The sequence below is a fragment of the Mustela nivalis genome (genome assembly GCF_964662115.1).
Source record: "Mustela nivalis genome assembly, chromosome: 18".
Taxonomy (NCBI): domain Eukaryota; kingdom Metazoa; phylum Chordata; class Mammalia; order Carnivora; family Mustelidae; genus Mustela; species Mustela nivalis.
In genome coordinates this window covers 9,514,776-9,530,442 of record NC_139037.1, presented here as the reverse complement: position 1 = coordinate 9,530,442, position 15,667 = coordinate 9,514,776, and the positions used below count along the sequence as shown (strand labels likewise).

The 15,667-nt window shown below is 47.2% G+C and overlaps 1 protein-coding gene across 1 annotated transcript in view; it reads left to right on the top strand.

Moving 5' to 3' along the window:
* The window catches only part of VAT1L (vesicle amine transport 1 like), a 135,208-nt gene that overhangs the window by 21,372 nt on the left and 98,169 nt on the right, over positions 1 to 15,667 (top strand). Inside the window, exons 2-3 of the mRNA XM_082712103.1 lie at positions 1,545 to 1,674; positions 6,058 to 6,273. Coding sequence (XP_082568229.1) covers positions 1,545 to 1,674; positions 6,058 to 6,273 — 346 coding nt within the window. The remainder of the gene's footprint in view (positions 1 to 1,544; positions 1,675 to 6,057; positions 6,274 to 15,667) is intronic.

Genomic DNA, 15,667 nt, shown 5'->3' with positions numbered 1-15,667 from the left:
TGATCAATGACCCTACGAACTGTTAACCATCAAAGCGTAGGATCTCTGGAAGTCTACATGCGCATCTCGGAAATGTGTCCATTCCTCCGAGCATCCCTTTGCTCCTTTTTGAAAGGCCACTCACACCGGCGACACCTCTGTTTGAGTACTCATGAGTACCCTCCTTCACCTGGCAGGTGCTGCTTGGTACCTGTTATGCCGCTGTGGGTCTGGTACATGCCAGGTGCTCAGGAAACAGAGGGACACGAGGCAGGCGGCTGCCTTTGAGGAGGACACACATTAGCGATACTTCAGCTAGGGCAGGAAAACTTCAGGCAGCCTGATATATGGCCAGGAAAACTTTGAGAAGGTGGCCGCCCTTGAACCCACCTTTCAAGGAAGTCATCCTCCTCATCGTTACCCACTCTCTGTCGGGGACAGTGATGACCAGGAGATCTAGGTAGAGTTTGATGTTTCCTTGGCTCCAAGGCAGCTGAGGAAGGAATGGGCAAGCTGTGTTTTAAAAGTGGTTCGAGTCATCTTGCTTGGAAAAGAAGGACCCTGGGCCAGACCGAGGAGTTTTTATGCCTGTTCCCTATAACCCGAGTCTTATGAAAACAGTTAGTAACTAACTCTATATACTCATTAGAGTATCTGGTGAAAAAAAAAATGTGTTTTCTAATTTGATTAGTAAATGAGTGTTCAACGCAGTTTCTAAGACTAGCTCTTAAAAAGAAAACAACAGTTTGGAACACTGATATTATTAAAATTGAGTATATGATTTTCCAAGGGGATGGCTTAATATATTTTATCTTATTTTATTTTATTTTATTTTTTTGCTTAATATATTTTAATGATAACTAATGTATTTCAAAAGTAGTATGTTAATAGAAAAGACCTGGTCCCTTTTCTCATCCAGAGAGAACTAAGATTTGTGAAACAAACCCTCCAGTATCAATCTGTTTGATTTCATGTCCAGTTACAGTCCCCCAGTAGGATGTAATGTAGTCCCTTGAAGGTGGCTACTTGCCATTATGGGCGCCATGGATGGCACAGTGCTGGTGTGAGTTTGTGCGCTGACTGATATGTGAGGTTGGTTTGAGACCTTTTGAATCTGTCCTTTTTCTCTCTCTCTTCTTGTGGACTGGCTGATGGCCATGGTGTCTGGCTGCTTTCCATGTGTCTTCTTAGAACTCCTTCCCAGTATATTCTTTCCCCATGAGGAAATGCTAGCACGGCTAATGTCCAGGTTAGCCAACACGTGTTGTTAGAGTAGGAGCAAGCAGGCTCTGCGAGCGCACAAAGGGGCTGTCTTGTACATCGCAGGACAACATCCACAACGGCTATCCCAACTCCCTTGTCTGTAGAGATAATTGTTTTTGCTTTATTTGTGACTTCCAGTCAAATGACTTACTATTAGGCATATTTTTCAAGAAATAAAAAAAATAAATAAATAAAAAGAAAAGAGAGAGGAGTGGGGGAAGGGGACGGAAGAAACGTCAAGCCAAGTGTATTCTCTTGGATTCCATGTTGAATGTCTCTCTTTCTACATTTGCCATTCACAGTGGTTTAAACTTCATTGACTTGATGGTGCGACAGGGGAACATCGACAACCCTCCCAAGACCCCCCTGGTGCCAGGATTTGAGTGTTCTGGGATTGTGGAAGCTCTAGGGGACAGCGTGAAAGGATATGAGGTAATGTGCTGACTAATGATGGAAGAAAGTCATATCCGTTTGGAATCTGTTGACATATAAAAGATGATGAGAAAAAAGTCTGAGAGAATCTATGGTGTGTGTTATTATTGTATCTCACTGGTAGGCTTTACTAACATGTTTATAAATGATAGGATTTTCCACATGCCTCATGCCTTTCTCGTGTACTGGCTTGGTTGCTCCTGGGGACAGCCTGGTGAGGTAGCCAGGGAAAAATTTGTCTTCCCCTTAATTCATGCAATACAGCTGTTGACAAGAATATCTGGCTTTGGATTAACTAGGCTTGCATAACCCCTCACCCTCTCCATGGCTCCCATTTTCCCACTGCCTCAGGCTCAAAAACCAACTTCAAAACATAGAAGTTGGGCAGAAACATCCTCTGTATTTCATAATCTGGTTCCTTTCAGCATCTACTTAACTGATGCATTTAAGTAATCGCTTATAAATGATCCCCCCCCCCTTTTTTAAGATCTTATTTCTTTATTTGACAGAGAGAGAGAGAGAGAGAGAGATCACAAGTAGGCAGAGTGGCAGGCAGAGGGAGAAGGAGAAGCAGGCTTTCTGCTAAGCAGGGAGCCCATTGTGGGGCTCGATCCCAAAGGCAGATGCTTAACTGACTGAACCACCCAGGCGCCCCTTATTAATGATTCTTTTGGGAAAGTGACATTTTTGAATGATGATTTTTAAAGGCACAGGGTAGAGATACTTGCGAATGAAACAGAACTGGCCAGGGGTTGATGGCTTTGGGAACAGGGCAGTGGATAAAGAGCGTTATTATATTTTTCTATTTTGTACGTGTTTGAAATTCTCCATAATAAAAAATTTCTTATCGATGAAAAGAAATATGACCCTTCCTACCACTGTAATGCAAATCAAATAGAATCTGGTCTCTAAAAACTGAAAAACTGTGGGCAAATCAATTGCACAAAATTGCAGCAGTTTGGAGTGAGAAAAACCAATGCCAATCAGGTCCAAGAGCTCTCGCTCATAACTTAAGTGCTTCCCCAGGGAGAAATGAACAGAGCTAACATTTGAGAGTCCACCATAACCAGAAACACGGGCACGTCACCCTTCTTCAGCCTCGACACAATGCTGAGAGGTAAGGACTGCTATTATCCCCTTGGAGATGAAGTTCAGAAGGGTACAGGTGTTTCCGATGAGGCTAGAGAGGTAACGGGACATGGATTCAAGTCACCAGATCTTCACGCCTGTTCCCAACCTGCAAATGCTGCAGAGCTAAATGCAGAAAGGAAAATCCTATAAAGGCAATGCCAAAATGCCCTTGGCCTTGAATTAGAGCCTGCGGCTCAGGCCCAGTGCATCTGAGCCTCAATACACTCTGAAAATATCAATATGTTCCAAAGTCTCTGGGGTGAATGTCTGAAAATTCTCATCTCACACATCAGTCGTTTTGTCACTGGTTTCCAGATAATACAGCAGAAAAGTGTTAAGAAAGACGTCAATGCACTTCCACCTTCCTTTCATATGACTTTGCATTTTCTGTCCCCAGGTTAGCAGTAGACCCAGAGGCAGCGCCATCTCTCCCCAAAAGTGCTGCGTATGAGGAACAGTATCTGTTCTTCACTCCTCCACCTAGTCCCAAAGGAGCAGATCACACTCCTCATGCTATTAATCCTGAGCCTTGCACAAATACTCCATTATTTTAGAATATAACAGTAGACAGTGATGTCATTGGCCTCGGTTTCGAAGGAGGTCATATGGTGCTTGATTATATATTTTTCCTTTATATATGATCCCTCTTCCGCTGCTTGGGCCTGGCTTACTTCCTGTCAGTCCTCTCCTTCACTCCCAGTCCCCTCCAGTGACTTTCAGCTGCACAAACAAATGACGGAAGCCACCTGTACATTTCCAGTCTGGGTGCAACTTAGGGGAAAACCGATACTAATATTCCACCTAAAATTTTGACTTGAGATTTTCAACCACGACGTCGGAGATGGACTATCACAGGGCAGCACAGTGAATAGCTCTCTTGGTCTGATGCATGATGCATTGCAGGGGAGGCTCGCAAATTTGTCTCCAGAGGCACAGCCATAAAGGAAAAACTGGAGCTCCGTCACCCAGTACCGATTTCTTTTTATTAGTAAAATCAAACAAGGAGGTGAATTGGATATTAAAAAAAAAAAAAAAAAAAGGCTGCCTACGTCTGGACTCAGACTAGATCTGATGTGATGGCTAAACCAGTCTTGGCATCTTTATAAGGAAGTGATGGTGCAAAGTTGAAGGAGAGCCCTAGAGCAGTCAGCCCTGCTGGGATGGCTGTGACCGTCACTGTCGAGGTGGCTGAACTACTCTTCACTGCCCTCTGTGCTGACACTACCCCACAGTACTATGTGTCTTTGGGTTTGCATGATGCTGTGCAGAAGAGGATGCCAGTGTTAGAACTTGGCTATCCTCCGATCCAAGCCGGGACCAGACTGGACATTTAAGATGCTAATACCCAATATTCAGCCGCTGGTCTTCAACCCCTCTAGGGATTGGGACACTCACTGCTACTGGGACAGCCTCTCCTTTACATCGGTTCCTTCATTAGACAGCTGTGCCTTCTGCTTTGTGAGACACAGTGGGTCTGTGTGTAGTGTGTGATCATTGACCTGTGAGTTCCATGAGACCAGAAACCAGTCTGTTACAGAAATCAGTAACACTGACTGTTCTTGCTTCACCTTGCATGCATCACTGCCAAGTATGCTATATGTATATTATGTTACTTACTTTCCCTAAGGACCCCTTCCTAATACATGGAAGAAACGTAAAGAGTTACACTAATATTCCCAGTGGCGGACGGTCCACCTGGAGTGCACCCTTAGAGAACTCTGTCGTCTTTGTAGCGCTTACCCCGGGTGTGATGGATTAATCATTTGTATCTGGAGTCAGCCTTGCGAGACTCAAATCCTGTCTCAGCTACTCCCTAGCTACATGACCTTGGGCGTGTGCCTTCATCTCTCTTGGCCTCCATTTCAATGTCCGTAAAATCTATAACCATTCATCTGTAATGTGAGCTCTTAGGAACCCATCTCATAGGAGGCTTCTGTTGTCATTTGTTGAGTAGGAAAGAAGGGAAGGAAGAGAAATGTTAAGCTATAGAGAAAACAGGAGACTCCGTTATAAATACATAAAACGAAAGCACACGTATATGAAAGCCATTCATTTACTGAAACTTCACTCTGACCACAGCGATTTGAATATTGTGTTTGAAAGTCACAGTCCAAGCAACTAACATCAAAGGGCAGAGTGGTTCAACTTCACCAGCGCTCCACAACTCCTACAAGCTGCTACCATCGGTTCACTCATTTCTATTTCCCTTTAATGATGATATGCTATGAAAAAACTTAGCAATCCATCATAACCACTTTAAAGAATGTTTTTTGTTTTTTTTTTCCCATGATGTCTGGCTATGTAAACAACTGATAAAAAGAACACAGTACTCAGCCATGCCTTCATAGGGGTTTTGTAAAGATGAGTTAAAACATGCGATGCCCTTAGGACAATGCCTAATGTATAATATGTGTCCAAAAAAGGGCTAGTTGTTTGTCACACCCCATGGCACCCTCCTGTTTTTCTCTAAGTAAGTCTGGTTGTTCTCGTTCAGTCTCCTGCACTTACATTTATACACGCCTCTGATGTACCCCATCTTACGTCTACTGTGATCTGTAATCCGGTGCTAACCTTTGATGCAAATGCCCCAAAAAACTAGCCTGGCAGAGAATCCCTATGGAGTGGCAGAAAACAAATGAGAGTAGATTTTACTCTCAGTTCTGCCTGTTTAAATTTCCTTATGGCTTAGTTCTCCTCGACTCCAAAACAGAGATGAGATGCAAGGCTGAGCTGGTAAAATGAGCTTCCGACACTAACGTGCTAGTGCGTGATGTGATGACATTGTACATATATGCTTGGGAAAGGGGGTAGAGAACCTGACTTCCATGGCCTACAGGAAGTTTTCATAGATGGCCTTCAGAGCATCCACAAATGCCTTGGAATTGGGAGGCAAGTGAGGGTGAGTGTATTTGAGGGTTTGGTTGTTTTCTTTTGTTTTTGTTTTTTTCTAGTTTCCATTAGGTTCTTAAAGGGATTTTAGAAGTCTTGGGAGGCCTGGGTGGCTTAATTGGTTAAGCATCTGCTTTTGGGTGAGATCATGAGCCCTGGGTCCTGGGATCGAGCCCCACATCAGGCTCCTTGCTCAGCGGGTAGCCTATTTCTTCCTCTCCCACTCCCTCAGCTTGTGCTCTCTCTCTCTCCCTCTCTGCATCAAATACATAAAATCTTAAAAAAAAAAAAAAAGGAGGATTTGAGAAATCTTTCAAAAAAGAGTAAGAAGCTTCCATTAACCTTGTGCCTCCCCATTCCCAGATCGGGGACCGTGTCATGGCATTTGTCAATTACAATGCCTGGGCAGAGGTGGTCTGCACGCCAGTGGAATTTGTCTACAAGATCCCAGACGACATGAGCTTCTCGGAGGCTGCCGCATTCCCCATGAACTTCGTCACAGCCTACATGATGCTGTTTGAAGTTGCCAACCTTCGAGAAGGGATGTCTGTGCTTGTGCACTCGGCTGGCGGCGGCGTGGTAAGTCGGTTGGTTGTGCCTCTTCTTCCTCAAAATCATAATGGTGAGAGTGGACTGAGGGCCAGCTGGCAATGAGATTCCTATGTGAGCTAGGTCCGTTAGTGGCTGTGATCTCTGTGGTTCTGGATGAAGCTCACGTGCGTGGCAGAGCTCATACAGATGACTGTGTTGGGGGTAGGATGAGCATCTAGAGTCTGAGAGGTCTCCAAGATGGCATGTGAGGACTCAGTGGGTCTCGGAGATCGTTTCAGTATTGGTCTCACAATGGACTGTTACGCTGATCATTATGCGATGCCTCATTAGTCATGCACTACTAATATTATCTGTAGCACCAAAATGGTGGATGACTTACTTCTTCAATAAATGGATTCTTTGATAAATGGATTCTTTGATAAACCATGGATTCTAGGTTGTTCCCATCGTCATGACGTCCCTATTCATTTGTGTTCTGATAGCTTTTCTTGAGTGGGAGAGGTGAGTGGAGGTTGTATTAGCACATTGGGAATGACACGTAAACCTAAAATACCTGGAAGAGTGGTAGAACATGCTAGTATCACCCATCAGGCATGTCTTTGATAAGGGGAGAGGAGAAATAATAGAAATACAAAATTGCTGCCTCGCAGTCCAGGGGTGACAGAAATTTCTTCTGTGGTTTGGATACATCTCAGTGCCAGTCAGTCAGTCCCTACTGCACACCTGCCACACAGCACGGACTGTGTTCCCATCACAGTCTACTGGGGTCTGCATAGAACTTCAGTCTTTCTGAACATGAGAGATATGATTTGTTCATCCAACATGTACTTACTGAATACACACTATGTTCTGGATTCTGAGGGTTAGAGATTAAAAAGAGAAGCTCCTAATACAGCCTTTAATAGGGTTTGCTCTCTGTATTGGTGGTTCCATGGTTTGATGAGCTCAGAAATGAACTCATATGGTTGGGTCTATCTCAAAGATGTTTTCACTGGAGGTTCTGCCAACATTCATTTTTTTCTTATCTTGGCTTTCTACGGCTATCGAAACCCTACCCGGTATAAAGGATGTTTCTGTTTTCCTTTCCAAGAAGGCAAACTCACACACGAAAATGTGAAGGCAAAGACATGAAACTTTAGGAATGCCTTATGAGGAATATATTCCATCGCGTTAGCAAATGTGCTGATGTCTTCTGACCATGAGTAAGGATATAATAAAAGCTAAACATCCTTAGAAAAGAAATGGATTTCAGTGCCAGTGAATCTACTAGCAGCAAGCAAGCCATTTAGAATGCTGGCATTTATGGTCTTTGTGTGCTCAGCATACCAAGTGCCGGAGACTTGTTTTCGTGTTGTCGACACAAACTCCAGTCTCTATAGTGGTGCTGTACCTGGTTCTGCTGGGGACCAGTGTTTAAAACATTGGCACTGATAAGGTTTCCTTTTGTATGTTTATCTTTTTTTCATTTTGAGTTTGTTCCTGGAACCAAGACGGGCATGTGTCTCACTCTTGGGGGATAACAAAAGTTTTTAGCATGCCTTATTCTGAGCTTCTGGACACTAAAACAGTAAGATCCAAAATGTCAGACAGATTAGGCAAACGGGAAAGAAGCCATGAGATTGGAAGACAAGTAGGTGCCCATAATGTGGACTCTGACATCCTAAAGCTTTGCTGCAGATCCTTCCTTCCTAACCAGCCACACAAGCTAGTGTTCATTTGAGGGAAACAAACCAATTAGTGGGGGAACCATAGCTAGTCCTGTGTTCAGAGACTGGAAGTAGCTCTCTGTGGTTTCTCATAGGAAATGTATGTGGACATGCAGTAAACCATCCTCCACAAGGCTGTTAAAATAAATGCAACTATTTCCGTGATGCTTGTTCTTATGGTGTGCCCTGAATGTCAGCTAATAGCTCCAAAGTAAAGCAACATTTAGCGAAAGCAGATACCCAGGGCCAAAGGGATGTGGTGTGTTTTAACCTATGGAGAGTTTAAAGGTGTCATTGGACGGCCCAGCTCTCAAGTGAGTGGGTCTCCTCAAATGGTGCTTCTCCCAACCAAGATCTGACTGGTGGTGTGCAGCACTGAGTTCAAGGTGGCCATTAGAGGACTTTTGGCCAACTGCACATCCACGTATGTGAATACTGAACCAAGCTGGGTGGAGCTGACGCTATCTTACAAAAACCAAGGAGTCCTAGGGAGAGCCCAGACCATTCCATTGCCCCACAGTGGAAAGAGCAGTGAGTCACCCCCAGAGCTAGATTCCTCCCAAGGAACAAGCATACACGGCTGTCATGGTGGGGGGCGGGGCTCCCTAGGGAGTGCTTTTTTAGGCACTATCTGGGGTCACCTAGGAAGAACAGAGGCGCTTCCCATCACTGTTGAACAAATCTGGTAAGTGCAGCCTCCGGCCCGTGCTTGCCGTGGTAGCAGGATTATGACCTCCCACTGACACCCACGTCCTCGCCCCTGGCTCCAGTGAGTCGTTTCTCTTGCATGGCAAAACAATCTTGCAGATGTGATCAAGGGAAAGACCTCCAGATGGAAAGATTAGCCTGGAAGATCCAGGGGTGCCCAAGGTCATCGCAAGGGTCTTTAAAGATGGAAAAGGAAGGTAGAAGCGTCAGAAAGAGATTTAAAGATGTTGCACTGCTGGCTTTGCTGATGGGGGAAGAGACCACAAGCCAAGGCATGCGGGCGGTGTGCAGATGCTGGGAAAGATGGGAAAATGGGCTGTCCTCCTGGAGCTTCCTGAAGGGACACAGCCCCACTAACGCTCTGATTTGAGCTTAGTGAAATCCATTTTGGACCTGTGATCTCCAGGATAAAATACAACTGTTTTCTTTTGTTTTGTTTTTGGAGCCACTGTTCGTGGTGATACGTGGGAAGCTCTCACGACGGCCGCAAGGGGAAATGAGTGCAGCCACATTCCCTGGGCCACCTCCCTTCTCACTGCAGAGGGCCCACAGGGGCCTGAAAAAGATACAAGTAGCAGGCAGCAGAACTAGGATTCACACCCAACTCTGGCTAATTCCAAAACCTATTCTCTCCATTTAACAACCCGGAATGTTGGGAAAACCCACATCATTCATTCCTTCATTTATGCATTTGTTTGACCTCTACCCAGTGTTGTAGAGCCAGGAGCTGTGGTCCAGGGGCATGTTTTCTCATTTGGGGCTGATAAGATGACAGATTAGACCTAATTAGGATAGTAGCACCTAGGTGGTGCAGTGGCTTAAGTCTTCAGCTCTTGATTTTGGCTCAGGTCATGAGCTCAGGGACATGAGATCGAGCTCCACGTCAGGCTTTGCACTGGGCATAGAGTCTGCTTAAGATTTTCTCTCTCCCTCTGCCTGCCCCCACGTTCTCTCCCACTCAAAAAAACAAACAAACAAAAAAATCCCCACCTAATTAGCATAAATTTTCCTAACTCAAGTTAATATGAAGTTTGCAGTTCTAATGGCACCAAGACTGCTGTCTGGTTCTTATCCAAGGCTGGGGAGTTTGCAGACAGAATGTGAGGAATCCCAGCCTCAGCTATAATTCTGAAGGACACTAAGACAGCACCACAGTCCCTTCTTATCCAAGGGGGCTTTGTTCCAAAACTCCCCACCCCCACCCCGTGGATGCCTGGAACTGTAGATACACTAAAGCCTATGTACCATGTTTTTTCCTGTCTGTCCACACCTAGGATAAAGTTTAATTTATCAGTGAGGCATAGTGACAGATGAACAACACAGCGAGAAACAGAATAACTGCAACAGTGTATCGTAATGAAGTTATAGGACGGTGATCTCTTAAAATACCTCATTGTACTGTAGGCACCCTTCCTGTGTCCATGTGAGATGGTAAGATGCCTCAGGATGACTAGGAATGAGGTGAATGATGCAGGCTCGGGGATGTAGCACCAGGCTACTGCTGACCTTTCCGACCGTCTGCTTCTGGACCTGGGTTGACCACAGGCAGTTGAAACCACGGAAAGAAAAACCACGGATAAGGGAGGGACCACTGTGTAGGAGACATTCCATCCCGAGTAGATTACTTTCCCAGTGGAATTGCCCCGGGGTCTACACTGCTCTGTCACATCTTTGAACACCCTTTCCCCCTGACAAGAGCAGAACCAGACGGCCTGAGAAGGTAATGCCCCTGATTGTATTTTCAGAATCTGGTCAAAAATGGGCCTACAGTCTCGTAAAGGGAAAGTGAGTGGGGCTCAGGTCAGGGCCTTGCCACCAGGAATTTGCTGCCCGTCCTGTTTAACAAGCTGGTAGGGCCTGGACTGTCTTGGCTGGGATGTGCTTGGTTACTGCAGGGTGGCATTGCTGTCACTCGCGGTCCGTTGTGTCTGAGTCTGACATTTGATGCTTTCCGGTTTTGGGCATCCTTTTACCTTTGCATCATGTCATCTGAACAGAGAGGCGCAGCCTGCGACGGGCCACAGATCGTGGAAAGGAAAGCAGAGCTCAGCTTTCAGACAGGCTTAAATGGCTACTACTCAATTATTCAGTTGTACTCATTAGGGATGGGGCACTTCCCCCTGCCCCTCAAATCGCTGGGAGGGAGCAACCACAGATGGGAGAGCCGGGGGTCTTTGGAGGGGGCATCCGAGGCTCCCCCACCGCAGATGGTCCTCTCTGAATGGCCGACTCACCATACATCATGTGAACATTACACTGGTAGAGCCTGGGGGGGGAGTCGGGGTCCTCCGTGTGCTGGAGGATTTGGACCTGTCGGATAGTCCTTCCGTTTTAGCAGAAAGGACACAACCATCTGCAGAATATTTTGTTGAAAACAAAATCATCATTGATCATGCAAGGCCCCAGCCGCTCCAGGAGCCATGCGGAGCCCTTCTGCATGGGATAAATTTCTGAATCTTATGATTCAGTCTTCGTTCATTTGCTCCTTCCGCACAGAGGTCCAAGGGCCCGCCCAGTTCCAGATTAGGCACCAGGCATTCAACAGAGAAAAAAAAAAACAGATTTTCTCCTTCCAGCAAGAAGCCCTATAAATCAAAGGTGGGCAAAGAACTGCAGAATCACAAGAATCACTTTGCCAAGTGCCCCGAAAGGGAGATCCAAGCCGATATAGTGCTTCTAAGAGGGGAATGACCTGGGGTAGAGGCGGGGGAGGAGGGAGGCAGCGGGGCGGGGGGTGGCGGGAGAGGCTTTCGCAAGGAAGTGGCCTTTGCACTGTGATCTCAGGATGACACGCAGGCACCCCGGACAAGAGGGGAGGCGGAGGTGGAGACGGAGAGTAGTAGAGGCAGGGTAGGTCTTTCCCTCTGGCCACCTTCCCCTCCTCTCTCAGTAACACGGAAGGACCCACAGCTCCCGCAGGGGTGTGGCCGAGCGGGCTGTCCAGCCACTGACAGCGTTTTCAAGCCGCCTTCCCCAGGCCCCGGCCCCATGTCCAGCTGGGGCACACACCTGAGCTCAAGCCGGTGGGCCGTGGCAGAGGTCACGTGATGCCACCACTTGCAGGCCGCCCCTTCCTGTGAGACCCTCCGTGCTCTCTGGCCTCCCGTTTCCCGGCAGTCGGCAAAGCTGACCCGGGAGCTTATGCCTCCTACTGCTAGGACCTTCAGTGACTGGCTTTTCATGCCGTGTCCTGTCCCTGCCGCATGGCCATTTAGACGTTATGCGAGCAGGGGGAGAAAAGAAACTCCTGTTGTCTTAATTCCAGAGATTCCGGGGACCACCTGTTAGAGCAGCTAACGTCGCGTTTCCGCTGCCCCCCACACAGAGCATCCCCTCTCCTGTGTCCCCGGGCTGCGTCCTCCTCCTCCCTCTGCTGTCCCTGCGGACACGGCGAAGCCATGGCCCCTGGAGGCAGACAGTCTACGTCCAAAACTCAACTCCTCAGGCAGGCTGCTCAGTCCCCTCCTTCATGTAATGGGAACGCTAACATTACATTTACTCTGCAGAGGGTTTCTATGTAGGTTAAATGAGGTGATGCTTAGGAACCACTTATTATAGGACCCGACACAATGTGTTAGCTGTTATCATTATGATTATTACATGTTGGTTTGTTCATCTTTTTTTTTTTAAGACTTTATTTGACAGAGAGAGATCACAAGTAGAGAGGCAGGCAGAAAGAGAGAGGGAAGCAGGCTCCCTGCTGAGCAGAGAGCCCAATGCGGGACTCGACCCCAGGACCCTGAGATCATGACCTGAGCCGAAGGCAGCGGCTTAACCCACTGAGCCACCCAGGCACCCTGGTTTGTTCATCTTATCCCTTCCGCCAACCTGTAAGCCTCCTCCATCACAGCACCTGGGTCTTACTTACTCTTTTTTTGTGCCTGTTTCTTGCCACTTAATAAGTGCAGTAAACATCTGTGAATCAAAAAGCTGTCACAGGCCATTTTCCTATGTTCTAGAAGAGTTATCTGCTGAGCAAAGGAGAGCCCCGTCACTGAGTTAATCCCAGGGGGACGTAAGCAGCATTCCTGGTGATCCTGTACATTTCAATCTCTTCAGCAGTCCTCAGTGATCTTGCTCATGCCGCCCAACATTCTGAATAGTCTTTACAGAGTTTTTTAAATCTGCATTCTGTGTGCATCACTCACTGAAGGAGGCGCCTTTTCATGGCCCCGTGGCTGTCCCATCTATCACCCTCTCCACCTTCTCCACCACTCCACGGTCCAGCCGTCCTTAGTCCGTATCCATCCCTGAGCACCCCAACTAGCATGATGTGCACAAGACCTCAGGGCCAGAAGGAAACAAAGACAGACACCAACTTGTGTTGAACAAACACTAGTTGTGTAGTAGAATCATTGAAAACGTGACTTGTCGCTGTCCTCGTAACAGCTCCCTCCTGTTGGAGCCCAGCGGACAGCACACGGCAGTGAAGAGATGAAGCATGAACTCTAGAGTCAGACCCCAAGCCCACCTTCACAACTACCCTAAGACTCAGTTTCGCCATCTGTAAAATGGGCTGATACTACTACCAGCCTCAGGTAGTACTGGTGAACTTGAGGCAGTGCTCGGCACAGGACAGACACCCAGTGAAATCCGGCGATTATAATTTCCTAGGTTAAGGGGCTCAGTGTTGCTTCCAAGGCTGCAGTGTTCATTAGCAGGAAGGATCAAATCTGAGTGCAAATATTCAGCGCCGGGAACTCCCGATCCCACAGCAGTGGCCTTGGAAATGTGTGCGCCTCCCCTCGTTTCTTCTGCCGGCCCCACATTGTACCCTAGACACGGAGGGCTTCACTAGAGCAGGACCTCCTGCTCCCCAGGGGCAACAACACTAGGAAACGAAGCCTCTGAAAATTTAAAGGGAACAAAGTGGTTCTGTCATATCCTTCATGAATAATCGAAGCTATGAGGATAAATGGTATGGCAGCTTAAACAGCAAGGGCTTCAGCCTAACTCCAGGATGGCTAGCCCCTTGTTCTCTGATGACCCCAAGGAAAAGGCCCTCACCTTCCTAAATGTCCAAGGTGCTTCAGTGACATGTCACGGAACAACGACCTGCCTCACGGCTTCTGGAAACCTCTAGGGCAGCAGCTAGTGCTTGGAGTCCTCACGTCAGCAATATGCTTTAGGTTAAGGAAAAATATATCTAGGAACACTTCTTCCAAGCTATGTCTGTGTCTGCAAAAACCTCATTTGATCTTTATTCTAGTTGCTTTTAACTCCTTTAGAGTAAATCATGACTGGGTCAAAGAAACCATTTTTATCATCAATAGTATAAAGGTTAAATTTGGCCTCGGAGATGGGATTCATTCATTCAATCACAGTTGAATAAATGTATCTGTTCACAAGGGGATGAGGGCTGAGTAGATGGAGCCCAGTCATTTCCATCCACTGTGTGCGAGGCAGATATTATCACATCCCCACTGTGACAAAGAAACGGAGACACAGAGAGGCTAAGTAACTTGTTTCGGGTCTCACAGCCATGAAGAAGAAAGAGCTCGCGTGTGAACTCAGGCCCCTCTGAATACAGAGCCCACGTTTTCAAGTATGAGGCGGTGCTGACAGTTTGGCAATCCTGGGAGAAGCCCTGCTTCTGCTTAGAGTGAGCTGAAATGGATTCTACTCCATGGGTTTTGTTGGCGGGGGGATCCGCCCAGGAGCTGAGGACGACCTGGGGTCCTCAGAAGGAGGGGAGATGCTGACAGGCCCAACTAGTCAAACAGTCACGTAGACTGAGCACTCATGGGAGATGCCCTTGATGTCAACTGTCCAGTTGAAAGGAAGCACCAGCTGCCGCGTCGGTGAAGGCAGGGATGGTGTGATCTCTTCATCCCCATATCCTGAGCACTGAGCCAGGACCCAGCTGAAAGACATTGACAGAGGGAGTGAAGGAAGAAAAAGGGAAAGGGAAAAAAAAGAAGGGGGCCAAAAAGGCAGCATTGAAGTTATGGAACATAAAGGCCCAGATCCCAGAGTCAGAGCTGGTTTTCATCCTAGTTTCTCTGGTTTCCAGATGAGAGACTTTGAACAAGTACTTAAACTTCCTTGGACCTTGTCTCTTTGTCTGTTAAAAAAAAAATGGGTAAAATACCTATCTCGTCATTTTTATATGGTGTTTTCGAAGAGCGTTATGTAATGGGCTTTGTATGCTATCTGGTACCCAGAACACTCAACTGTCAGCAGCTATGATTAGTATTATTATTACCATCATGTTAGTATTATCATTATCTGATTAGCCAGCGGGCAGCAACCAATACAGTCAACTTGTGTGCTTGAAACCTAGAGCAACAGGCAGCTAAGGCCCATCTCAGCATCCTTTGTGGGTCTTCCCTGACAGCCGGCCGCGGGGTGATCCCGGGGGTCACCGGGATTGTCACACAAGCCCCCTTTCAAATCTCACTTTCCTCAAACACTAAGACATGATTAGACTTTAAGGAAAATCTAGCTCCATAGTTCCAGCCATTGGGCACATGCCAAGAACTCCAAACACATGAACTAGTCTTGGCTGAGTTTATGGTGCTCTGGGGACCCATCCACTTCCCTGGCGACACACCCAAAAGGCCACAGTTGCTTTTCAGACTATTATTGCCCTTATTAAGATGAAAAATCAGTTCAGCGGGGAAAGAGGGAGCTGCATAGCCAGAGCAGCCTCGTCTATTCTCACAGATACCACCAGGATGTTGGCCACATGTCTGGTACCCAGCGCCCCAGCTGGACCCTGTGGCCCACTCCACACTGTCCACCCCTCACGCCACTCAACACACACACCTGGGCTCCTCACCTGTGCGACAGGATGCTGAGGCGAAATGGAAACCCCATCTTCCTTACACGAGCTGGAGTCCTTCTCTCACCCTGCCCCATCCTGCCCACACTTGGTCATAGCACCCCCAACCCCGTCTCTCTCTTCCCTCTCTCTGCCTGGGCTCTTTCTCTGTGTTTGTCTTTCTGTTTCTCTGTATCTGACTCTCGCTTGCTTCTTCCTTTCTCTTTCTAGGTGCCTTTCTCTC